The 27135-nt window shown below is 39.3% G+C and overlaps 1 protein-coding gene across 1 annotated transcript; it reads left to right on the top strand.

Annotated features, from left to right (window-relative positions):
• Positions 1 to 200: 200 nt before the first annotated feature.
• LOC139161671 (uncharacterized) lies at positions 201 to 23782 on the top strand. The gene is made up of 4 exons (XM_070741106.1): positions 201 to 648; positions 15497 to 15620; positions 20962 to 21073; positions 22949 to 23782. Coding segments are annotated over exons 1-4 (621 nt in total). The 5' UTR covers positions 201 to 264; the 3' UTR covers positions 22950 to 23782.
• Positions 23783 to 27135: the final 3353 nt, after the last annotated feature.

Here is a 27135-nt window from a genome sequence, read left to right as displayed (position 1 = left end):
TCCTGAAGGAAAATAGGGCAGAAGAGATGTGACTTTTGATGGAGAAGGACTGCAGGAGCCTCAACATCAGAAAGTGGCTGCTGAAAGAGGGAGCATTTTGTGATACTCTGTTTGACTTCCTGTGGGGGGGTTCTATAAAAGATTAATTTCCAATGACATGTGGTATGTAACAAAGGCTATGTTTTTCCTTCATTTCCTGTTATGCTTGATGTACTTCTGAGAACTTCTCAGAAACCCTCAAGCAGCCGGAGAAAATAATTCAAAATGAAGATTGGATTCATTGTTAACAATCTTTTACAGAACAAATTAGTACTGAATTTCATTGTCACAATTATCCTGGCAGTGACTGAAGAAATTATGGAACTGGAATTTATTTGTGCTCCACAGCCATATAACGTCATTTATTTTTGGATATTTTTATTTTCCCCATCTTTCATTTTCTTGTTCCTGAATTTAATTGTTCAACGGTTTGTTTTAAACACGCTCAAAAATGAGAAGTGGTACTGCGTGCTATGGCAGACATCCTTTTCTGCCTTGATGTGGATTGTGATTGTGTTGTTGGATGGAAGGTATCTTCAGTGTGCATGGAGTACAAATCATACTGCATCAAAAAAGCCATCTAATGTTGAAATGTCAGCAGTATCTAAGGTAAGTTGTTTTGTCTTATATTTCATCTGACACTTGCCATAAAATCCTGATAAAATTCCCATAAATTTAAAATTTGATTTGAAAATATAACATTTGTTTGGGTGTTTGTTCATTAGTAATAAAAAGGGCTAAGCATCATCATGGAGGTCATATTGCTTGATATTGGGAAAAGAAGCTGGGTTGGGGGGGCATTTTAAACTTGAGAGAGAAAGACAGAAATGTAATCTTTTATCTCCTAGATGCTTTCCCATTCTACTGTAACTAGAAAGTGGGAAAATTAATTTATTAGACATTCAAATGGGTAAATATGGAGGAGTAGAGGAGAAGGACATAACTGGGTATCCAACTTAAGTCAAAAAAGGAATTGGGACCCTATTCAACTTTTTTACTTTTAGCAGTTTCACACAAGTAACAGACTGGTCTTTAGCAATAAGCTTCTTTAGATTAGTCCATGATGCATTTATGACAAAGTAGTTTGTATTCCACTGAATCTTATGCTACAATTTAACTCTTAAGGAACTTCAATAATTATGATACATGCAGATCAGTTTCTGCACACAACTGTGATGTAATAGCCTGATTTTCATTAGATTCTTTGTGGATGATTTTTCCCCTTTTGTCTTGATTTGAATGTTTGGTATGAAAAACTGCTTCCCAAATGTTTACTAAAAAAAACCCCTTTAAAATAAATATTATTGCCATACATTTATTGATTCACACATTTTAAGGAAAACCTTAGCATTTTCGGTGACCTCAACAGTTAAATCCTGGGATTGAAGAGGCTTGAGAAAACTTAACAACAGCTCTGTTTTGTAGTAGTGAGTAAGATCCAGCAAATAGCCAGGCTGACAGTTTCCTCTTTTATATGGAGCTCAACCAATCAACAGCCTCCATTTTCCCACTTGAATTGCGGACCTTAGAGTAAACTACACAATCTCAATACTTAACAGCTCTTCCCTCTTGGTTTGGTCCAACCGTTAGCATACATAGTCCCGGTGGTAGGTGGGGCGTTTAGGAATCCTAGTAGACCTGCACAGTTCAGTAGAGGAGTTGGCTTTAGCCAGAGAGGTTGGGTCTGTTGACTCTGGCTCCACCTATGGAATCTCATGGAAACTTCACGCAGGGTCTTGGATTCTACTTGAACTGGTTAGAGGTTGTGATGTCGCTGGAGCCCAGGATCATCAAGTGGGTGTTCCATCACCCTCAGGTTTGAGTCAGCTGTAGGAAAATTATGATTAAGGGGACTTTGGTAATCTGCATTTGTTGGTTGGCGGCTGCGCAGTTGTTCTATGTGCTGCTGCCATTTTCTCCCATTGGCTAAAGCTAACACATAGGATCTGAGACCAGTGATTTCTACTACCTCTCCAGATAGCCATAGGAACCCCTCGGCAAAGTTTCTGGCAAATACTTATCTGTTTATTTCGAATGACCTGGTTTGCTTTGTACAGGTTGGAGTAATTGCGGTGCAGCCTGTCGAACACAGAATGGAGCTGATGGCCCATTAGTCGCTCAGCTGGGCTTCTCCCAATGGCTGCACTAGGTGTTATATGCTGCACCAAGAGGAAGCTATCCACTCTTGCTTGCCAGTCACCTGGGCCTAGGTGCCCCGGTGGCTGATCTGACCATGCATTTAGCCTGTCCATTACTGGCCAGGTGGAAAGGAGCTGTCAGGTGCCTGGGTCTGCTAAGAAACCCTCGAATTGGGTGGCTGTGAATTGTGGCCTGTTGTCTGAGACTAACATGTCCAGTAAACCATAGGTGGCAAAGAGTCTCCAGAGTGTTCGGATGACTGAATCAGCAGGGTTGACCCCATTAATAGAATCTCCAGCCATTTGGAGTATGCGTCAACCACTATTATGAATGTTTGGTCATGAAATGGCCCTGCAAAATCGATAAGGATTCTCAACTTGAGTGTCCCTGGTCTCTCTCACTCCTGCACCAGGGCTTTGGAGAATGCAGCCCTAGACTCTTAGCAAGGCATGCAGCGGGCCACCCGCTCCTCTATTTGCTTGCCCATATTAGGCCATCATGCATAACTTCAGGCCAACGCCTCCATCCTAACCACCCCAGGCTGAGCCTCATGCAATGCCTCTAGAATCTCCTCGACGTTTCGGTGAAATCTCATTCACCATCTTCAGGCTGGAGTTCCAATCTTTGTGTTGTTGTAAATGGAATATTAGCAAACTGACATTTCTTTCTGGTATGTAGTGTGGGGGTGGAGATTTGCTTTGAATGTAGCAAATAGATTGGGTGACTATGCTTCAGTGATCTGATTGGTTGGTGTAATCATAGTTGTTAGAAGGAATGACATGAAGATTTTATATATATATATATCTCAATACATATACCTTAAAATTCATCAATAACATACATAATTATACATTTTCATCCAATCAACCATATATCAATATTTTATTTTGTAGCTGTCCAGTCTGTTTTTCTTCATTTTGTTTCACTCCCTTCCCTCTACCTCTATCTCTCCTTCTACCTTCTTGCAGCTTCTCTCCCCTCTCCTTCTTCCCTCCATCCCCTCTTCTCTCCCTAGTTCACTACCTCTTCTTTCTGTTTTTTTTACCTTTGCTTGAATTCTTTTTATCTTAACTCATCTCACATTTAACAGACTGATGACATATTCCCTTATCTTTTAAAGACTTTCCAAATCTTTTCCATGATCATTTCTGCACATGTGACTCTTCACTCTATGCATCTAAAGGTTACTGATGTTCCACTTGAGAAAACATCACAGATCCACTGTTAGACCCCCTGCAATTTGCATACCGAGCAAATAGATTGACAGATGATGCTGTTAATATGGCTCCACACTACATCCTTCAACATCTTGACTCTCCAGTGACCTATGCTATGGTCCTCTCTGTAGACTTCAGTTCAGCATTCAACACCATCATACCGGACATTCTCTTAACCAAACTAAATCAGCTAGTGGTACTGAACATACTTGTAAGTGGATCACAACCTTCCTAGCAGACAGGAAGCAGCAGGTGAAGCTAGGAAAAATCACATCGGCTGCATGTACAATTAGCACAGGGCCCCCCCAAGGCTGTGTACTCTCACCACTTCTCTTCTCTCTATACACTAATGACTGCATCTCAAACGATCCATCTGTTAAACTACTGAACTTTGCAGATGATACAACAGTGATCGGACTCATTCGAGACAATGATGAATCCGCATACAGACAGGAGATTGAACAACTATCCTTGTGGTATGATTGGAACAATCTAGAACTGAACACACTCAAAACCGTAGAAATGGTGGTAGACTTTAGGAGAAACCCTTCCATCCTTCCACCTCTCACAATACTAGACAACACAGTATCAACAGTAGAGGCCTTCAAATTTCTAGGTTCTATCATATCTCAAGACCTAAAATGGTAAGCTAACATCAAAAACATCATCAAAAAAGCACAACAAAGAATGTCCTTTCTGCGCTAGCTCAGGAAGCTCAAACTGCCTAAGGAGCTGCTGATACAGTTCTACAGAGGAATCATTGAGTCTGTCATCTGTACCTCTATAATTGTCTGGTTTGGTTCTGCAACCCAACAAGACTGACACAGACTTCAGAAGATAATAAGAACTGCAGAAAAAACTATTGCTGCCAACCAGCCTTCCTTTAAGGACTTATATACTGCACGAGTCAAAAAGAGGGCGGGGAAAATATTTACTGACCCCTCGCATCCTGGACACAAACTGTTTCAACTCCTACCTTCAAACCGTCGCTACAGAGCACTGCACACCAAGACAACATACACAAGAACAGTTTTTTCCTGAAAGACATCACTGTACTAAACAAATAATTCCCTCAACATTGTCAAATGTTTTACACTTCTATTTCTACTTGTTTTTCCTCCCACTTAGGACTGTATGACTGTAACTTGTTGCTTGTATCATAAGATTTTTATTAATATTGATTGTATCTTCATTGCTTATTTGACTTCTCTGACAATCATTAAGTGTTGTACCATATGATTCTTGACAAATGTATCTTTTCTTTTATGTACACAGAGAGCATATGCACCAAGACAAATTCCTTGTGTGTCCAATCATACTTGTCCAGTAAAGAATTCTATTCTATTCTATTCTATTCTATTCTATTCTATTCTATTCTATTCTATTCTATTCTATTCTATTCTATTGCTACCAATTAACTTTAATTTTGTCTCCTGGACCTAACACTGTTTAATATTCAATTTTTCTCTAAATCAGCCACTATTGCTTAACTTAAAAAACAAAACAAAACCCAGATATCTTATGTGTCTTAATTTTGGGCCATTTGGTTCCTTTTCCTAGTTTAATATCTTTTTAAAACAATATTTTTTATTAATTTGCATAAACAAACATGACACACATAACATATAACACACAATGGAGCTACAGTTGCTCCGCTCAAGATAGAAGTCATCTTTAAATTAACGGGAGGAATAAAAAGAAAAATTTTATCGTTGTTTAACGACATCTATAAAGTGTGTAAAAGTATTAATTATAACATAATAAGTAAAGAATAAAAAACACATCTAAAAATTTATAAAAACATATATAAAAATTCTTAAATTGTGACTTAAATCAAACTAAAGTAAGGATAGTAATAGAAGAAAAAAGGAATTTACATTTATATTGTAAATAATCACCACCTAATACAATAAAACTACTAGTTCAGATATATTTAAAGTAGTGTAACAACAAAGTTATCCCTTTTTCTTTATTTCCCACCAAATATATACCTTTTGCCATACATTACAGAATTCTGATTCTTCTTGATTGTTTAACCTTCTCGTCATCATATCGAGCTCAGCACATTCTAGAACTTTTTAAAGTATGTGTTTCTTTTGGAATCTCAAATTCCTTCCATTGTTGAGCAAAGGCTATCCTAGCTGCTACTAATATATGAACTATTAAATAATATATATCTTTTTTATATTTCTTATTTGATATACCTAGTAAGAAAAATTCTGGTGTTTTCTTGCTGGGTTATTTCTCTTAACCATTTTTCTATTAGATCCCAATATTCTTTTGCTTTTGGACATGTCCACCAAGTATGATAATAGGTACCTATTTCTATTTTGCATTTCCAACAGTTAGGTGACTTAGTTTGAAACATTTTTGCAATTCTATTTGGCGGCAAGTGCCATCTATAAAACATCTTAATTTGATTTTCTTTAAAGGAAGTTGACTTTGTTATTTTCCAATTATATGTCCATACCTTTTCCCAGGTATTTAAGTCTATCTCTTTATTTAAATTTCTACACCAAATAATCATGTTGTCCTTTATTGTCCATTCTATATTTTTGCAATTGATTAAAATGTTATATGTTTTTCCAATCAGTTTTCTTTGATTTGTTGTTAATAATTTGCCTAAGACATTGTTATCTTTTTTAAGAATATATGTTTTTTTTATCTTTGTAAAACCTAGATTTAACCTGGGCATATTGCTACCAATCTATAACAATATCTGACTCCAACAGGTCCTGATTTGTTTATAAATTACACTGATTATCTACTAGATCCTTATATTTCCACATCTTACCCTCCTGTATTAAGTTTGGGTGGGTTATAGCCTCGATAAGAGATATCCATTCTGGCAGAACTAAAAAATAATCTTTCTTTATATCAATCCAAACATCTCTAAGTGCTTTTCTGATTATATGTCTCTTAAAATAGGAATGTGTTCTATATTTTTCATACCATACAAAAGCATGCCAACTCAACATTAAGTCGTGACCTTCTAGATTTAATAATCTTCTGTTTTGTAGGGTAAGCCACTCTTTAATCCAAGTTAAGGATGCAGCTTGATAGTACAGTTTCCAGTTCAGGAAGGCTAAACCTCCTCTTTTTTATGTCTTCTAATGCACACTGCTTTATTCTAGGTTTTTTATCTTGCCATATAATTTTTTTTTGTTATTTTCGTTAATTCTTTAAAGAATTCTTTTCCTGGGTTTATAGGGATTACTTGAAATAAAAACAAAATTTTGGGTAAAATATTCATTTTAATTGTAGAAATTCTACCTAACAATGATAATTGCAGGTTATTCCAAGTTACTAAATCATTTTTAATTTTCTTTAACAATTTATTATAATTGTCTTCTTTTAATGACATGGATTTTGCTGACATCCAAATATCTAATTATTTTCCTTTCTTGGTTATTTTCATGTTTGATTTTGTTTCTAATTGCTTTATCTGGAAATCTGTCATGTTTTTAGTTAATATTTGTGTCTTATTTTTATTAATTTTCCAGCCCGCTATTTCCCCATATTCTTCTAAAGAGTCTATTAACTTTAAAATAGAAGTTATTGGATCTTCTTATATGAAGACAACGTCATCCGCGAAAGCGTGTAATTTATATATTTCTTTTTTAATTTCTAAGCCCTTAATATTTTTGTCTTTTCTTACCTTTGTCAGTAACATTTCTAGTGTTAAGATAAATAATAATGGGGAGATAGGGCAGCCTTGTCTAACTCCTCTTTGTATCTCAAACTTTTCTGTTTGGTCATTATTAAAAATAATTTTGGCTGTTTGGGTAGAATATATAGCATCAATTATGTTGAAAAATTTAGTTCCAAAATTCATTTTATTAAGTTGTAATTTCATAAAAGTCCAGTCAACGTTATCAAATGCTTTTTTTGGTGCCAATTGCTTTTCTGGATGTTGTTCATAATACAGTAATAACTCATGATATGAACTTAATTGGTGCAAGGAGGAGGTTCGTAAGACTAAAGGTTCGTAAGACGAAACATTGTTTCCCATAGGAAACAATGTAAAGTCAATTAATCCGTGCAACCAAAAAACCCCCTGCAAAAAACCGGCTTTCGGCGACTGCTGGGAAGCCACGCGGCTGTTTTAAAAGGTGACAGCCGGCCTGGGGGGCTTGCCAGCACCCCCCCCGAACCAGGGTTCGGGGTTCGGGGGGGGTGCTGGGAAGCCCCCTAGGCCATCTGCGACCTTTTAAAACACCCACGCCGCTTCCCAGCTGTCTCCCGAAGCCGAACGCTAAAGCCGAACTTCCGCGTTCGGCTTTGGGAGACAGCTGGGAAGCGGCGCGGGTGTTTTAAAAGGTTGCAGCCAGCCTGGGGGGGCTTCCCAGCAACCTCCCGAACCGAACCCGGGGTTCAGCAAAATTTTGCCTCTTCTTACGAACTTTGTTCGAGTTATGAACCGGCGTTCGGGAGGCTTCTGGGAAGCCCCGCCGCCCGGCTGTCACCTTTTAAAACAGCCGCGCGGCTTTCCAGCAGTCTCCGAACACCGGTTCGTAACTCAAAAAAAGTTCGTAAGAAGAGGCAAAATTTTTCTGAACCCCGGGTTCGTATCACGAGTTGTTCGTAAGACGAGGGATTCGTATCTTGAGGTACCACTGTATTCTAATGTGTTTATGATTGTCCTCAAGTTATTTTTAATCTGTCTATTTGGCAAAAAACCATTTTGATCTTCATGTATTATTCCAGTCATGATATTTTTAAATCTGTAAGCGAAAATTGAAACAAAAAATTTATAATCCACATTCAATAATGAAATTGGTCTGTAGTTTTGTATTTTTTTCTTTTTATGAATCAGGTTTGTGTATTAAAGTTATTAGGGCTTCTGACCATGTTTTAAGGATTTTACCATCTAAGATTATATTGTTAAAAATCTCTAACATGTTTGTTATTAATATGTTACTATTCAACTTGTAAAATTCCGCAGGTATAGCATCAGGTCCGGTGGCTTTATTATTTTTTTAATTTTTAAGTACTTGCTGTAATTCAATCATTGTAAATGGAGCATTAAGTTTCTGTTGTTGTTCTTCTGTTAAAGAAGGTAAGTCAATTGAGCTTTAAAAATCGAAATCTTCATTTATATCTTCTTTTTGGTATAAGTTTTTGCAAAATTCTAACGCTATCCCCTTTTTTTCAGTAGTTCCATGCCTGAGTATGCCTTTACTATCTTCTAATTTTTTTAATTATTCTTGCCTCTTTTTGATTCCTTAATTTGTATGCTAGCCATCAACCAGGTTTGTTGGCATATTCAAAGTATTCCTGTTTAGCCTGTTTAATTTTTTCTGCTAACTGTTCTTGTTCTATTAAATTTATTTGATGCTTAACTAACTCCCTTTTCTTTTTGTTCTCGTCTTCCCCCTGGTTGCTTTGTGATGGTACTTCTAAAGTTTTTAATTCTGCCTCTAATTTTTGGAGTTGGTTTTTTTTCTCTTTATTCTTTTTTGCGGTATAGGATATTGTCAGGCCACGAATGTATGCTTTGGTTGTATCCCATAAATTTTGTGGTGAAGTGTCTGTATTATTATTTAAGTTAAAAAAAATTGTAATTCTTTTTCTATCCAATCTTTATATTGGGGATCCTGTAAAATATTTCTATTCATTCGCCAATGTCTCTGTTTTTTGTTTCCCTTCCAAGTAATTGTTAGTGAGTTATGGTCTGCCCAATTATTTGTTTCAATTTCAATATTTAAAACGTATTCAGAAATCTGAGTTGAAATCCATGCCATATCTATTCTAGTCCAAATTTTGTGTGTATATTGCTTATTTGTAGGGTGGCGATTCCGCCATATATCTTGCAATGTTAATTCTGAAGTCAATTTCCAAAATGTTGTTGGTAAGATTGTTTTCTTTTTCTTGTCTTTCTTTTTACCTGAATAATCCATTTGACTATTAGCTATTGCATTAAAATCTCCAATTAAATAATCATATTTTCAATAGATAGCTCTAGTATTTTTTCATGTAATTCTTTATAAAATATTTTTTGGTTTTCATTTGGGGCATAGATCAATATAATAACTAGAGGTCCTGTTTCTAATTTTACTTGCAAAATTAAAATTCTGCCATCATTATCGCTATAAAGTTGTTTAACCTCAATCATTTCATCAATATAGACAGCTATCCCTCTTCTTTTTTTTCAGATAAACTGGTAAACAAGTTACCTAATTTTGTATTGTGTAGTAATTCTTTATTTGAATTTTTAATATGAACTTCTTGTAGAATAACAATTTGTGCTCTTTGTTTTTTAAGTTTAGAAAATATCTGTTTTCTTTTTCTTGGGTGGTTCAATCCATTTACGTTTACAGCAAAAATTTTGACATCTGAGTACATCTCTATTTATAGTATTTTTTTGCTTCTCGAGGTTCTCGAAGTCTAGTACTTAACACCAATTCTTGTTGTGGTTGTGATTGTGATTGTTTTTCCTTAGCTTCTTGGGCCTCTTCCTCCCCTTTGGAGGTCGCCCCTCTGTCTTCCCCTCCTACTCTGGTTTCTCTGTAGGATAAATCATGTTTAAACAGGCCAGATTGTTTGTAAAAGAGTGGCTTCATCTAGCATCTCTAATTTTATTCTAGATTTTTGCCAGTAAAATGAAACGCCTTCTGGGATCAGCCAATGAAAAAATATTTTTTCTTTAATTAAAATTCTTGTTAAGAAGTAGAATTCCCTCCGGCTTTCTCATGCTCTTCTTGGAACTTGTTTTAATATTATGACGTCTTTGTCTTTATATTTTAAGTTTTCATCTCTTGTCCATTTCAAAGTGTCATCTCTTATAGTCTTTCTGATGAATTTAATATGGAGCTCTCTTGGTAAGTTGTGTTTTCTGGCATAATTAGTTTGAATTCTGTAAATTTCATCAATCTCTCTAATTGCTTCCTGTGGTTTGATCTGTAAAATCTCACCTATCATTTCAGCCATTTTCGAACCCAAGTTTTCATCCTTTTCTTCATGTACATTTTGGAACCTCAAACCATGTGAGTCTCGTTGTAATTCTAAGTTGGTAATGGCTTCGTCGATGCCTCTGGTTATCATGTTACTGTGATCTTCAAATGCATCCATTCTCTGTTCAGATTTTTCCATTTTATCTTCGACCTTTTTCTTCCATTGTTCATTTTCTTTTAAGGTTTGTTGTGTCTCATCAATTTTCCCATCCAATGTTTGTACACTTCCTTTCACCTTCCCTAACTCACCCTTTGGATCGCTAATTTCTGTTTTTATATCTGCTTTTATGTCTTCATAATGTTTTTGGGCTTCTTCACACACACCATCTCTATTGGCATTCATGGAGATCTGAAGCAGGGCCAAAGTGTCCTGGATGGTCTGCAAAGTTGGCTGTGCTGAAGTCTTTTCTTTCTCTTTTTCTTTCTCCTTGCCCAGCATACTTGTTATTGTTCTTTGTGGTAAAGGAGATGGTGATGGTGAAGGAGATCCTTGTGGAGTAGCAGTTGGAGTTGTAGTCTGTATTTTTAGAAGTTTTTATAATAGTGGATGTGGTAGACATTTTAGATGTTTTTCTGGGTCTTCTAAAGCCTGTAAAATTTAACTGTTTCCAAAATGGCATCAATTCAACAAATTTACAATGTCTAAAAATAGAAAGAGAAAGAAAGAAGAGGAAAATAAAATAAAGAGAGAGAAAAAGATGTAATAGCAGAGAAAAAATAGGAAAAATAATGGTGGAAGGTCAGAAATACTTAAATGGCTTGTATATATAGAAAATATCTCCAAGACTATGCAATTTAATACTTTCAATATAGAATAGAAATATAATATCAAATCTTAAAGTCAGTTAATATAGTTATTAATTATTATTAATAAAATATTCAAAAATATTGGTTAATTAAAGTATATAGCATACAGTTTAATAAGGAAAAAAAAATCAATACTTAAACTTTAACTTCATTCATTTAACATTCATTTTAAAACAAAGAAAAAAGGCACGAGAAAAAAAGAAAAGAAATTATTTAATTCAGTCTATTTTAGCTCCAAATCTATTTATGTTATAAAAACTTTTGTTTGGGCAAAAAAGAAACCAAATACAATGTCTTTGTCTTTATAAAATGCTAATCCTCCATCTTGGATGTTATTTAACTGCTCGTAGGGCTGCAAGCACACCATGTAACCTCCGTTCCAAAATTAAGTTAAAAAAAACACCAGTTGCTTTAGGCTTAAAAAATAGGGATCAATTTAAAAAAAAATTCTTATCCCCTCGGTTCCAGTATGTTAGGTGACCTTCCAGGAATAAAGTTGAAGAGTAGATTTTAAGTAATTTTGAGCTGACGCTCTATTACAAAACTCTATGGTTATGTGAGATGAAATAGTTTGTAATTAATAAAGTCCACTCACACTGGCAAATTTCTTTGCTTCTTTTTCTTTGCCTTAATTCAATTTATTATTTCTGTGTCTCAGTTTTATTTGTGGGAGTAAAAATTGCTTTACCTTTGTTCTTCTCTGTACTCTTTTGGACTTCTACTGTACTTTTTCTTTGTACTTCCTCTTGCGTGGAGGTGCCGCTATGGCCGGGCGCCGGTGGTGTCCAGCCCCAGATCTTTGCTCCTAGTGCTGCAGGGCGATCCTACACCTGGGGGCAGTGGCGAATACCACCTCCGGTGCACGGAAGCCCCCTGTTCAAGATCGGACTCTCCGGTTCCTATCGGATTGCTAGATCGCGACCACCAGGGCAGAAACGGAGGTCTGGGGACAGACTCCATCTCCAGCCTCCCAACGCGGCTTGCAGCCACCGGAAGTCTCCTCCTCATTTAATATCTTTACTCATCATTAATTGCTTTATTTTAGATTATCATTTCTAGGTGCCCTAAAATCATTTCTTCATCTTTCCAGCTTTTTAATCCAGGTTTGTACTGTTTTGACTAACTCTTCACATTTAAACAAACACAATCCTTATCATTATTCATACACCCATTGGTTAGTAGTTGAAATACACAATAAAAGTTCCAACATTTTAATTATATTATCTCATATAAAAACCTTGTAAAAATAATAAATATTTGTTTTAAGATCTTATGTCATACTAATAAAATCCATAATCATATAAATTCTTTTTTTCAGTATGTCAATCTTCAATATTCCATCAAATTTATGATTTAATCTTGTATCATACAATTCCCATATAGAGGATTAATATTTATTCAGATTATTTATCTTTCCACCGATTGACTCATTTCCTTATTTTTGTTTTATCTTTATCAATACCAATGTTTAATTCTAAGTTTTAATTAAGTACAGTTTATTTTATATTAATCTAACATAAATTTATCTAAAAGAATAGAAAAGAAAAATTATTTTGTACAGTTTTATATAGTTAGATTAATTACCTAATTCAAACTTATACACAATTAGCATTATTGTCACATTTAAATGTATTGTAATCATTCAAGAATAAAAAAAATTCTGTAGCTTTCTATAAATTTCTGTCATTAATTATCCATTTCCTTTTGGTGTTTCGACTCTACCTTTTTTGTAAATATGTTCTTTCCATCCCTTTTTTAAAAAAAGTTAGGTTTCTTTCTTCCTTTTACCTTTGTACCAACTTTTCCTTTCCCCCCAAATTCTTTCTCTCCCCTTTGGGTATGTTGTAATGGGTCTGTTTTTAGATTTAAGTCTCTTCCCCTTATTTCCCCCCTCTTTTATAACTCTTTCCCTCCAGTACCAGTATTCTCCCCTTACTTCTTTTAAAGAAATCTGTTTATTACTATAAATCCCAGTATCATCATTGTAGGTAATATCATCATCCAGCTGTCCTTCATTTTCAATATCTTTTTCTTTTCCATCATTATGAGTCGCAGTGTACACAACGATCTCATTTTTCTGTTCTAATCTTTCATCTTCTTTATTACTCTCTTGTTCGTGTTCTTTGTTTATTTCATCTCCTTTTTTTCAATTATCATGTCAGAGTATTCATATTGTCCAGCTTCTTTTTCATTTTATTTCCATCACAGAGTTCCTTAACACACCTTTTAAAATCTTCACAGAGAAAAGTCCAACCAACTCTTTGTGATCGCTCGTCGCCTCCATATCATCTAAGTCTAAGTTCACAATTCAATAGTCTCCAACTGTTGGTACTTCATTACTTCCACCACCTCTTACAGATTCCAGTTCAATCAAATTCATAAAATCACAGATTCTTTAAATCTAAAGTCTATATAGTCTCTTATATTAAAACTTAATCTAGTCTAGTAGAATCCAAAATATGCTTTTAGTCATACAATCAAATTCTACACTGTTTTTGTTTTTACCAACCTTTAAGATAGGTCTTTCTCCCCAAGGTCACCAGCTGTCCATATAGACATAAGCTTAATTCCAAAATTCATGTAGCATTTCTTCCAACCAGCAGATGGCATTGTCTGTTTCTAGTAATACAAGTCTGCTTGCTTCTTCTTTACCAAAAAAAATTCTTACAAAAGATATTTCACAATCTTTTAAATCCAGATAATCCAAATAACATCTATAATTTTTTCCCCTTTCTACTTAGTTTCCAACAGGTCCATTACACAGACACTTTCCAAGCTGGGCTTTAACTCCCATGATTTTTTTACTTTATGCTAGATAGCTGCCTTTTCCACGTCAATCTCCATTTCATAGGGAGATCCTTCCAGGAACACAGTCGCATGAACTTTTCTGTTATTCTGGGTACTCGCCTGTCCTATTCTAGTTTGATTAGTCTCTGGGGCTCTGTGAGACTCTGCACAATGTTATGGCTTGAGTGGTTTTTACCTTGTCTCGGCCTGTTTCTGGTTTGCTTCCATGGTGGTGTATCTGCTGGGCAGGAAATTTGTGCGGCAGACCTTGGCGATATGCCCCCTCATCCTGCAGCAACAACATGATGTTTTAAAAACTGCAGGTGGCTTGTAGGTGCGGACCCTCACAACTGTAATATGATCTTGGCTTTTGCACTTAGGCCCTCAGCACTGATCTATTCTGTAGACCTCCTCTTCATCATTGTCCTCCGGGTTATCATAGCATTGGTTTTCATGGGCTGCTGTCATTGGCTTCTGGGGTGTCAGCATGCTTCGGCGGTGAAGTGACTCTGCAGCATTGTTAGAGGATTCCATTGCCCTTACTTCATCCAATGCTGTTGGTAATGTCACATTGGATTTGGCAAGTAGTCTCCTCTGCAAGTGAATGTCCTGCACCCCATATATTAGCTGGTTCAATAGTATATTGTCAAGGTCTCGGAGAGGGGTGGCATACAAATCTAATAAAATAATAATAATAATAAATAATAATAATCACAGTGTACAGCTGCTTTTTGTAATGCTGTCAGTTATTGGTTTATTAAGTTGCCATTCTGTTGTAGTCATTGTTGGGATTCATGCTGTCTGACCACTGTCGAGGGCATGGGAATGTAGTGCATCTGTAGCATGTTCTGCAATGCTGACCATGGAACCATCTCTATTGGTGTCAGCTCTGCCACAGACTTGGCCATGTCAAAGACCTCATGTCTGTAGTAACTGAGGAAGAGTGCCCATTTTCTGTTGTCAGCCTGGCCTTGGAGTTCATTTGCTTCTAAGAAGCAGCAGAAATGGGTCATGTAGAATCCCCAGTTCTCCTTGGCTGGGTCAAAAGGAGTCAGCGGGTGGAATGATGACATCTCAGACTATTGCCGTTTGAATTGTGCCACACAAAATGGCTGCCGTTCTCTATTGCCACCAGCCTGGATTTTTGGTGTCTCCTTCAGCTCTTTCGCTCAGTCCTATTCAGTATCCCATCCTCCTTGCCAATTGTTAGATCCTGGAACTGAAGAGGCTTGAGACAGACTTAACAACATCTCTTTATTGTAGTAGTGAATAAGATCCAGCAAAGGGCCAGGCTGACAGCTTCCTCTTTTATATGGAGCTGTCAGATGGCTCAACCAATCAACAGTCTCCATTTTCCTGCTTGAATTGCAGACCTTGGAGTAACCTATGCAGTCTCAATACTTATCATTAACCCATAAATTAAAAAAATAAATAAATAAAATTAATTATGTGAATATTGGGGATATCAAAGACAGGGTTGCTTTTGCTTTCAAATTCTGGAATATATTACCAGAGTGATATTGTTAATGAAGCCTTTCTTTTTACCTCTTTCAGATGATTGGATTGTGCTTGTTCTTACTTATCACTGTGGTAATTACATGCAGCTATTGTGTCCGGAAATCTAGTCCAACGATGACTTCATCTGCTGATACAAGGCAGAGTACAGAGCAGAGAACAGGTAATCCTCAACATATGATCCAGTAGTGCGTTCTAAATCCTGTTGCTACCAGTTCACGCACATATTTGTGTGCATGCACACGAAGCTTCTGTGCATGTGTAAAAGCATCCAAGGTGGGTGGGCGGAGCCTCCTTTCGTTGCTGCTACCGGTTTGCCAAACCAGGCCGAACTGGGAGCAATCCACCACTGATATGATCACAATTGAGCCCAAAATTTATAGGTGAGCAGTATTAGCTGAATTTTGCCCTCTTATATGACCTTTCTTGCTACAATTAAATGAAGCACTGCAGTTGCTTTTTAAAAACTATTTTTATTTTACTAAAAAAAAATTAAAATGCAAAACATCAAAATATTTTTGGAAAAAAACAGAGGGGAAAAAAGCAGCAAATAAGATATTGAAAAGGAAAAGATGCATGAGGACCCAGATGATTGGGGGCAATATCCTGACTTTGTAAACCGCTTAGAGAATTATTATTATTATTATTATTATTATTATTATTATTATTATTATTATTAATTTGATTTGTATGCCGCCCCTCTCCGTAGACTCGGGGCGGCTAACAACAGTAATAAAGACAGCATATAACAATCCAATATTAAAACAGTTAAAAACCCTTATTATAAAACCAAACATACGTACAGACATACCATGCATAAAATTGTAAAGGCCTAGGTGGAAAGGGTATCTCAGTTCCCCCATGCCTGGCGGCAGAGGTGGGTTTTAAGAAGCTTACGAAAGGCAAGATGGGTGGGGGCAATTTTAATCTCTGGGGGGAGTTGGTTCCAGAGAGCCGGGACTGCCACAGAGAAGGCTTTTCCCCTGGGTCCCGCCAAGCGACATTGTTTAGTTGACGGGACCCGGAGAAGGCCCACTCTGTGGGACCTAACTGGTCGCTGGGATTCATGCAGCAGAAGGCGGTCCCTGAGATAATCTGGTCCAGTGCCATGAAGGGCTTTATAGGCACTGTATAAGCACTGTAAAGCGGTATATAAGTCTAAATGTTAATGCCCTTGTTATTTAAAAAATAGACTAACACATATACACATATCATTGTACTTAGTTGAATGTTGATTGTGTTCCCCTAAAATAATACATTTCTTGATAATGCCAGCAGGGCTTTTTAGGACATGCGTTGAAATACCCCTCCCCAAACAAGCCCCCCTACTTTCCAGGGAAGAGGGGGACAAGCCAGGAGCTGCTTTTTTTGCAGTGGGAACTCTTTTGGCTGGGAGAGCAAGAGCGAGAGGCGGAGGTGTGCACACTCTGCAGGACTCGATTAGCTCCTATGGTCTCTGTCTATGGCAATTTGAAACACATTCCTACCTGCGAGGAAGAAGACGTGAGCATTGATTCCTGCCTCACTGTCTCCTCGCAGGCAGGAGTGCATTTCAAAATGCTACTGGAGGCAGCCCAGAGCACCCAAACCAGTCTCGCGGGATGTGTGCATACCCACCTCTTACTTGCACACACCCCCCCCTAGCCAAAAGAGTGCCCACCGGAGAAAGAGTGGCTCCTGGCCAGGAGAGCGAGAGCAAGTGAGAGGCGGGTGTGGGCACACTCCGTGGGACTAGACTAGGACTTGCTAGGCATGTGCTTCCTTGTCTCTCTCTCTTGGTGGTGGTGGGGAGAGTGCACTTAAGACATAGCACCAGCAGAAATGCCCAGCCGGCGGTTTTAAAGCCGCCGGCTGAAATTGCCTACGGGGCGGGGGCGACGCTGAGCTAGCTCTTTTCAGAGCTCAGCACTTCCGGGTTCATTCGGAACCCGGAAGTTCGGCTTCTGGCAGCACGCCAATGAGAGCGTGCTGCCGGCTTGCTCTGCCGGGTCCCAGATCGCCCTATTTAAAGGGCGATCCGGATGGGACCTCCATTGTCACTTTGCCAGCGAACACCCGCCCACCCTCCGCTATCAACAGTGTGTCCTAAGGAGGTCGCCTTTGGGGCCGAATAGGAATTTTTTGCGGCCTCCCCTTTAGAGGCGGCTGTTTTTTCGCCTATTCCACACTGACGGTGCGGACTGGATTGGTTAGGGGGTGCGGCACTGTTAGTTGTTTAAATAGGCCTCCCTTTGGTCACTGGGGTTTGGCAGGTTGGGGGCGGAAATGGGCAATTAGAAGCAACTGCGCATGCTCCTTTCGGGCATCATTTAAGGGTGATGGACCGCCTCTCTCCAGGAACTAGAGGTTTGAGCAACCTCGGGGATTGGAGAGAGGATGTCCATGGGAATCACCAGATCCAATCTCCCCCGGGGATTGGAGGGTGAATTCCTCCCACACGACGAAGGGGCGTGGTTTGATCCAGGTGAAGGTGGTACCTCCACCTGGTTCAGCAAGGAGTTCTTGCCCAATGTTGCCAAGGAATGTTATGGTAGGAATTTCCGCCCCGTTAGTTTGGCTCTGCGTTAGTCTGTTTTGAATTAAATATTCAAAGTTACGTATTTAAATTTATTTAAAGTCATTTAAATTTATGATAATTAATAAATGACCCTTAATCCACAATATATGTCTCAGCGTCTTTACTCCACCTCTGGGGGGCAATAAACCTTTTGGCTGCACGCTGAATGCAAGAAATCTTTCTTGCTTCAAAACTCCACCAGAAATGAGTCCTTCCCGCTTTGCTTGAAAGACGGAGGCAGGGAGGATCAGTGGACACAACACCGAGGAACACAATGGAGCCACAAGGCCCATATAGGATGCACGTCTCACAGCCCAGCCCACCTCGCCCAACTTGCCACCCCAACTTGCACCCCACCGCGAGACACATGTCCTGCCTGACACTTGTAGCTCGGTTGTATTTTTCGGCATTGTAGTCCAGGGAAGCCGATTGTAAAAGAAACTTCCTAATTTTATAAAAGAAGGTAAGATTTGGAAATATAGAGACTTATTGGATAATCAATTAAAACTAAGAACAAAACAAGAGTTACAAGAATTAGGTATTGACTGAGATTGGCGGCAATACACACAGATTAGTTCCAGATATCAAATGGATATAAAAACTTATATTTTCAAAAAAGAAAATAATGTATTAAGCAAATTATTACTCCAAAATCAAGTAAAGTTAATTGGAAGTGTATATAAATACTTAATAAATCATAGAACAATAGGTTGGATATTGAAAGACAACATGATCAGCTGGTGCAAAAATTTTGGCAAAGAGATAAATTTAGAAACATGGGAAAAGATATGGGTGTATAACTGGAAAATAACAAAATCAATTTCTTTTAAAGAAAATCAAATTAAGATGTTTTATAGATGGCGCCTCCCACCATATAGAATTTCCAAAATGTTTTTGACAGTGTCACCTGTTTGTTGGAAATGTAAAAAAGAAACTGGCATATACTACCATGCATGGTGGACATGCTCTGAGGCTAAAAAATTTTCGAACAAAGTAGAGAAATGGATAAATGAAATAACAAAGGAGAAGATTAAAAAAATCTCCTGAATTCTTCCTATTGGGCATTTCAAATACAAAGTATAAAAAAGAAATTTATTATTTAATAATACATATATTGGTTGTGGCATGAATTACATTTGCGCAGAAATGGAAAGAAAAGGAAATACCAAAGATATAGAGGTATTTAAAAAAAATTATAGAATGTGCAGAACTAGACATGATGACAAAACGTTTGAACAATCAAGCTGAAACAGAATTTTATAAAATATGGGATAAAGTATATGAATGGTGGAATTTTAAAAATAGTATTAAAAATTAAATAAGTAAGAATTTATAACTATTTGAAGATTTATAAGATACAGTGAAATAGTTTAAAAACAATACAAACATAGAATTTTTGTTCACTTTTCTTCTTTTTTCTTTATAGTATGATAAAGTTAGAAGCGCTATTTTTTATATTCTTTATATTTTATTTTTGAATAAGTATATGATATTTTATAGACAAAGAAATGTAATTAACATAAAGAATATAGAGTTAAACTTAACAAGAATGTAATGTACACGTGTGACATTTCTGTATTGATCTGACTGACTATAGTTAGGGGTTTTTTCCCCTGTATTAGTTAGACTTCTATGACAACCGGAGCAATGGTAGCTCCTTAAATGTTTAATGTTGTTTGTCTTTGTTTTTTGAAAAACAATAAAAAATATTTTTTTTAAAAAAGAAAACTTTTCACAAGTTCAAGAAGTTTAATTGAACTTGTGATAAGTTTTCTTTTACAACGGGCTTCTCTGGACACCGAGGAATGTGACGGAGCTACAAGAGTCAGGTAGAACGCGTGTCTCATGGCCCAACACATCCCACCTGCCAGAAATTTGTCTCTGTGAGACTTGTCATGCCACTACCGCTGCCTTGTGCAGCAAGACTCTGCAAAGCTTGTGCCGTTGCATGCACAAATGGCAGCAGGACCCCAGCTGCTTGGAATGGCACAACAAGCCTTGCAGAGTCCTGCTCCATGAGACAGCGGCCATGGACCAGCCACTTGGCCTGCACCAAGAGCACGCTTGCAGCCTACTTTACCCCCAAAATATTAAGCCTCCCAATAATAAGGCCAAGGCCATATTTTATGGTTCAAAAAAATATAAGCCCTGTCTTATTTTTGGGGAAACATGGTATGACAACAATATTAGATTCCCACCCCATGTAAAACAGTCCCAGATGATTTTAAATTACTAAACTACTAATTCTATTGACAAACTGCTAATCTGTCATCTGAGTCCATGGAGAGGGGCAGCATACAAATCTAATAATAAATAAATAAATATAGTATATCAATAAGAAGGAAGCTATTGATATAATTATCGGGAAGAACAGTAATAATACAAAAAGACTAGATTAAAATTCCAAAACCCTCTGTTAACAAACTGTTACTGTAACTCATAGGAAATTGATCACAACTTGTTAACTATTCCATATCATTCACCAAATTAACTCTGATTGGTCCTGATCAAAAAACCACATTTGTTGCTTAATACCATCTCTTATCAATTGTTGTTTGATTGAATATAATAAACCTGACCTCCAAAGGCAGTCTAGCTTCCCAAAAAAGTCCAGATGAAATTGTTTCCTGGTTAAATGCAATAAAACCATTACTCTATCCTCTTCAATCCACTTAACAAAGATCAATTTACCACTTATCAATCTAGACAGTTTTCTACTATTGCATAGAAATACTGACCTGAACTTCAGGAAAGTGCATAAACCTGACTCATTTGTTCTGAGTTCATATTTCTTCCTAACAAATATACTGCTTTAAGAAGACATTCCTTTTGTGGATTGATTGATTTACTATCAGTTTCCTCTGAATATTTTCCAGCATCTTTATGACTTCATCAAAAATTTAAAGAAAACTTTCATGTTTGCCAAGCAGTCTTTTTTTTTTTAAAGACTCTACGCCGTCGCTGCAGATGGGAAAAATGGTGGTCACAGCTTCTGATGTTCCTGAGGATCGATCTGAGGATAAAAGCGAAGCAGGTCCAGGTTCCTCAGCCTCGAAATAGTAAGCAGGGATAAAGAGAAAGCGCATGCGGACTGAGGAAAGGGGAAGAGATGGAAAGGCCAGGCAGTGGAGCAGAGGAGCAGAGTTCTGGAGACAAGGAAATACTTCCCCTGCCTGATCCCAGAGAGCAGAGAATGGAGAGTGCAGGGCAACCCAACTATTCGGGAGGAGTGTGCTCCTCCTCCTTACTAGGATCAGGTGGAGATTAACATTTAAGGAGATATTGTGGGGAGGGGCTTTTGTCGGGCACAAGTGTTGTATTTCACGGCAACACTTTCCACGGTTCCAAGAAGACTCTGCTCCAAAATCCTTGCTGTTGTTGATGGATATTTGATCCTTTGCTTTGGCATCAGCAGACTATAAGACACACATACAATTTTGCGGGAGGAAAACAATACAAAAACAAACTGCCTCTGTCTCCCAGCAATTTGCCTCCTTGCAACAAAGAGCATGTTTCAACTTCAGCACAGCCTGATTAGCACAAGAAAAAAGGAATCTGCCTCTGCATGAATGGAGGCAGCAAAAGGCAATGGCAATCCCTGCAGCCTGATGGTTGGGAGGCCAGCCAAATCATTGGTATATATTAATCAGGCTGTGGTGAAGCTGAAACTGAAACAGGCTGTTTGCTGTTTGCTACCAGGAGGCAAATTGCTGGGAGGCAGAAGCCAAAGCGTGGGGGCCAGTGGGTGGGTGCGGCTACAAATTTTCATCCTCTTTTAGGGGTGGAAAAGTGCTTTTTATACTCTAAAAAATATGGTACTCCTTATGGAATGTCAATACAGTGATCCCTCGAGTATCGCGAGGGTTACATTCCAAGACCTCTCGCGATAATCGATTTTTTGCGATATAGTGGTGCGGAAGTAAAAACACCATCTGCGCATGCGCGCCCTTTTTCGATGGCCATTCATGCGCAGATGGTGGAGCCGGGGAGCGATGAAAGTGCGGAAGCTGACAAAGATTGCTTTGAATGTCGGCTGCCCCTGCCCCCCCAGCGCGTCCGGCGCCCTCGCCGCTACCGCCCGCCCGCCGCTCGCCGCTCGCCCGCCCGATCCACCCCTCTCACCGGCTTTCGGACACGGGTCCTCCTGCAGCAGCGCTGCCGAGCAGATCAGCTGCTGGGCGGCCGAAGAAACCTTCCCTGGGTCTTCCCCGCCGCCCATGCAAAGGGGAAACCCCGATCTTCGGCTCCTCGCTGCTGCCCGCCCGCCGCTCGCCTGCCCGCTGCCCGCCGCTCGAGAGCAAGAGGGGGAGAGATAGAGAAAGAGAGAGCAGGAAAGAAAGAGATGAGAGAGGGAGGAAGAGAGTGTGAGAGAGGAAGAAGCAAGATAGAGAAAGAGAGAGAGAAAGAAAGATGAGAAAGGAAGGAAGAGAGTGACGTCATCGGGTGGGAAAAACCGCGGTATAGCAAAAAAACCACGCACGTATTTTTTATTTATTATTTTTTGAAAAATCGCAAAATAGCGTTTCGCGAAGATCGAGATCACGAAAATCGAGGGATCACTGTAATTCTATACAAGCAGATCAATTTATGCACAGAATTGCCACAAAGAAGCCTCATTAAATAATTTATGAGGATTTGTTTTTATTTTGGTCTGATTTGAAAATATTGTATGGAAAACTGCTTCCCAAATGTACACAACACCCCCCAGTCAAATGGAATAAAGACTAGCTCTTATTCTATACAATTATTGTTGCATGCATACTAGGAAAACTTTATTTTTCTTGGTGACCTCAGTCTACAAATAAAATTAAATCCACCTAAAAAAAACTATTGGGCCTCTAGGATATCAAAGGCAGGGTTGCTTATGTTTTCAAGTTCTTGATTATATTCCTGAGTGTTATACTTAATATAGTCTCTCTTCTTCCCTCTTACAGATGGTTGGATCAATCTGTGGTGAAGAATTGTGAAGTCATGTCCGATCCATCACGTCACCATGGACAACGTTCCACTAGGCCTTCCTGTTCTCCACCATTCGCCGGAGTCCATTTAAGCTCCTGCTGACTGGTTCAGTGACTCTATCCAGCCACCTTATTCTCTGTCTTTTTTTGCCCTCAATCTTTCCCAGCATTAGTCCTTTGTTCTCATTAGGTGGCCAAAATATTTGAGTTTCATCTTCAGGATCTGTTGTGGCCTGTTCACTTCCTGCGCAATGGATCCAGAGGACTCAGAAACAGTGGAAGCAAGGTATAAGCAACTTATGTTCCTGGTGTCCGAGACTGACAGTGAAGAGGACAAGGTCTTCTGCATCTCCTGAGATGAGTGACTCAGGAGAAGAGGAGGAGCCTCTTCTTGATGCTAGGAGGCAAGAGTGATTACTCGTGAGGAGGCTTCCTCATGAGTAGTGCTGCTGGTTACTGGGCCACACCCTTAGGCTATTTAAGGAGGAGTTACGTGACACCTCAGTGCAGAGAACAACATAGTTCATTTCAGAATCTGGTTGCAGCTCTTGTCTAAAGCTTGTATTTTAAAAGAATCACATTCTTGTCTATGCTAGTTAGTTACGGGCTTCCAGCCAACTTCTGTAAGTCTACAATACAGAACTGTGCTACAATCTAGTAATTACTGTTGGGTTTACCTATTCTTGGGATTCTGGCCCGCTGCTAAGATATTATAATCAGTGTGGTGAAGCCTTTGTTAGATTTTACTCTCTTTTTAAAGACACTAACTGCTAAGACTTTACTTTTTGTAGTAAAACTTTTAATACTAAATCCGGTGGTGTGCATCTTATTTTGGGGGACTCGACACTGGGACAGAACAGAATCTGCCCTTCTAAAGAGCAGTTAGGGTTTAACTGTCTCGGGCTGACCAGTTTGATTGCCTGGCAGTCTAAGGGACTTGCAGGAATCTTCATCAGCACGATAGTTCAAAGGCCTCAATTCTTTTTCACTCAGCCTTTCTTATGGTCCAACTGTCACATCCAGACATTGTAACTGGGAAAACCATAACCTTGACTACATGCACTTTTGTTGGCAGGGTGATGGCTCTGCTGTCTATATTTACCACAGCTTTCCTCCCCAGGAGCAAGTGTCTTTTAATTTCTTGGCTGCTGTCCTCATCTGCAGATCTTGGAGTCCAGGAAAATAAAATCTATCACTATCTCCATATCTTCCCCATCTATTTACCAGCAATTGAGAGGGTTGCATGGCGTGATCTTAGTTTTCTTAATGTTGAGTTTGAAGCCAATGTTTGCAAACAGCTGACCACTGGACACCTCTCTCAAATGGAGCGAGCTTCTCGAGGCAAAGCCGAAAGGAACTTTCCCCACAGAAACATCATGGGAGGCACACCTAGAAGCAGGATCAGCCTCAACCCAAGAGTGGAGGCAACCAAAGCATTTGCTGACCAGGCGCTCCAAAGATGAGGGATTCCAGCTGCTGTCCCATAGCTAGTTGCTGACAGGGCTCCCCGACCGGTTCAAATGACTAAGCGTACATTGGACCAATCCCTGCTTGAGGTTGGGGTCAGGGTCAGGGGTCTAGGTCAGGGCTCAAAGTTTTGGGTCAAGGGTCTGGGTCAAAGCCCAAAGGTCAGGAGGTGAAGGGTCAAAGATCTGGGGTAAAGGTCAAAGGTCAGGGCAAAACTAAAAAGTTAAGAGTCAGGGGTAAAAGAGTGAGGGTCAAAGTTCAAAGGTCAGGGCTCAAAGGTCAAGTCAAAGGGGATAAAAGGTCAAGGGCCAAGGGGGTTAGGGTTTAGGAGTTTGGGTTTAGGATTTAGGGTTAGTGATGTAAACTGGGTGAGATCATGTAGGTATATGAGGCCTGCTTGAGGTAGACAGTTTGCTGTATACAACCTCTACCTGATCTCTATCTCTACATCTCACTCTTTCTTGTTCTGTTAAACAATGCATCATCATAAGAGAATTAATATGACCTTACAATGTCATAATGAAGAGAAGAATATCCCTGTAATTTCTTATACAGGGCATAAACATTGTCCTGAGGCAATGTGGGAGGGGGCTTGGGGTGAAAAACTGTAATACATATGTAGAAAAGGGAAGGAACAAAGCAACACATACCAATCAAAATAACACAAATAATGATTTAAAAAGTTAGGACATTTCCCAATAAGCCTTGGGTAACCAAGCCCAAAGGCCTTTTCACCAAGAACCTAAAGTATCAATTTTCAAATCAGAGGCCAAATTATTTTAAACATTGAGCTAGTGTTAGACAGTTAATGACTCATCTAACAAGTTGACGCACCATAGCAGCACAGTTTTGTAAAATAGGCTTTCTCAAAGCTTGCAGCTCATGGTTAATTGCTGAAATAGCTGAAGAAGTAGCATTAATTGTTTTTGATAAATTACACGCAACAGCGTTAATGTTAAGGTGAGTGCAAGCACAAGTGCTGACATGCCCACTATAAACACAGCCAGCGCTATGTATTACGCTTTATTAAGTAAGGCTGCTTCAGAGTCACGAGTGCTATCTAGTGTGACTCCATGCCAAAATTGCTCTGGTGAATTTGTTGTTTGGAAAGCAAAACAAGAATCAGCTGACTGAGGCAACACTGCATTGCATTGGACGAGAAGCGAACACTCAAACACCAAGCTGGATAATAAATGGGTCACTTTATTGCAAATTATAGAAAGAAACTTGCAGGGGTCTTTAAATGGGGTGGAATTTCCTGAACACAATATACTTGGGCAACTAATAGGTGTAACTCCTTGCTTGGTAAGGGTGAGATGTGTCCCGCCTGCACCCAAATGTGTAAGCCACGCCCAGCATGTGGGAGGGTTCACCCCCATGACCTGGAACCAGAAATGACGTGGATGAGCCCCAAGAGCTCCCCCTTCACACCGCTCTGACTGGTAAGGCAGCATGAGTTGTTTAACGAGGAATAATAATAATAATTTAATAATTTATTGGATTTGTATGCCGCACCTCTCCGTAGACTCGAAGTTCATCATCTTTCAAAAGCTGCCCAAGGGAGAACACACAGTTGCTACTGATACTCTTTGCACCCTGTTTCTGTCATATAGTGACCAAATGTAAACATAGAATGGCAAAACCAAAACCTATTTACAAACAGATTCACCCCTTAACCACTATACCATCCCACACATCCAGGATGGAGAAAGCGAAAAAACAACCTGGAATAAAATATCGAGATTGCAAAAAATTCCTACTCGCCCCCCCTACTGGGCGACCCCCTAAAAGACACACTGGATTGAGTGGATGGTGGGTGGATGACTGGATGTCTGTCGAGGCAAACAGCAGAAAAGCGAAGGGAAGCATGGGTGGGGAACAACCCTTGAATTAGGCTGGTGGCCACGCGCACGCTTCCCAGCAGCCCCTGCAAGCCAATTAGGAGCTACTGGGAAGTAGCTCCAGCTGGAAGGAGGTGCTTCCCTTCCTCTTCATCTTCTGCAAATATTGTCCAGGTGTTAGTTCGCCCAGCCTCTGAATTTCACTAATATTAGCAGGAGTATAATGAAAAGTTTCTTGACCATATGTAATAAAACATACGTGTGGTAGTCAAACACGGGCAAAATTAAAGGAATTCTCCTCAAACACAGTACAGTTTAAAATAGATGAGTTAATATGAAGACAGTGAGGTTTTTTACTTGAAGATGTACAATTAACTACTTTTGAACAGGTTATATTTGCAGTGATCGCTACCACACTGGGTCTGAGACCGGGCTCGTCGCCTCCGGCTCCAGGGGGCAGCCCCAGCGTGGCAGTGGGGGAGGAGGATGTGAAGCCGGCATTTGAAAAGCGCTGGGGCTGCCCCCTGGAGCACAAGCTTCGCCTCCTCTTCTGCCACCGTGCAGGGGGCTGTCTGCCACCACCGCTGGGTCTTCTCCACCGCCCAATCCTGGTATTGGAGCGGGGGGCGACAGGCCTGGCTTCTGCATACTCAGCCCCGAAATTCACCTCTTCCCCCGCCAACATGCTGGGAGCTGCCAGCTGCCACCGGGTGCCCTCCATTGCCCAATCCCGGTACGAGACGGCAGCAGCCCGCATCAAGAGCATGGATACCGTTAAACACGTAGAAAGAGGGGGAAGAGAGAAAGAGGGGGAAGAGAGAAAGAGGGGGCAAGATGGGGGAGAGAGAAAGGGGG

The sequence above is a fragment of the Erythrolamprus reginae genome, chromosome 2, assembly GCF_031021105.1.
Source record: "Erythrolamprus reginae isolate rEryReg1 chromosome 2, rEryReg1.hap1, whole genome shotgun sequence".
Lineage (NCBI taxonomy): Eukaryota > Metazoa > Chordata > Lepidosauria > Squamata > Dipsadidae > Erythrolamprus > Erythrolamprus reginae.
The sequence above is the reverse complement of the archived record's forward strand: the minus strand, read 5'-3'. Positions and strand labels throughout refer to the sequence as shown.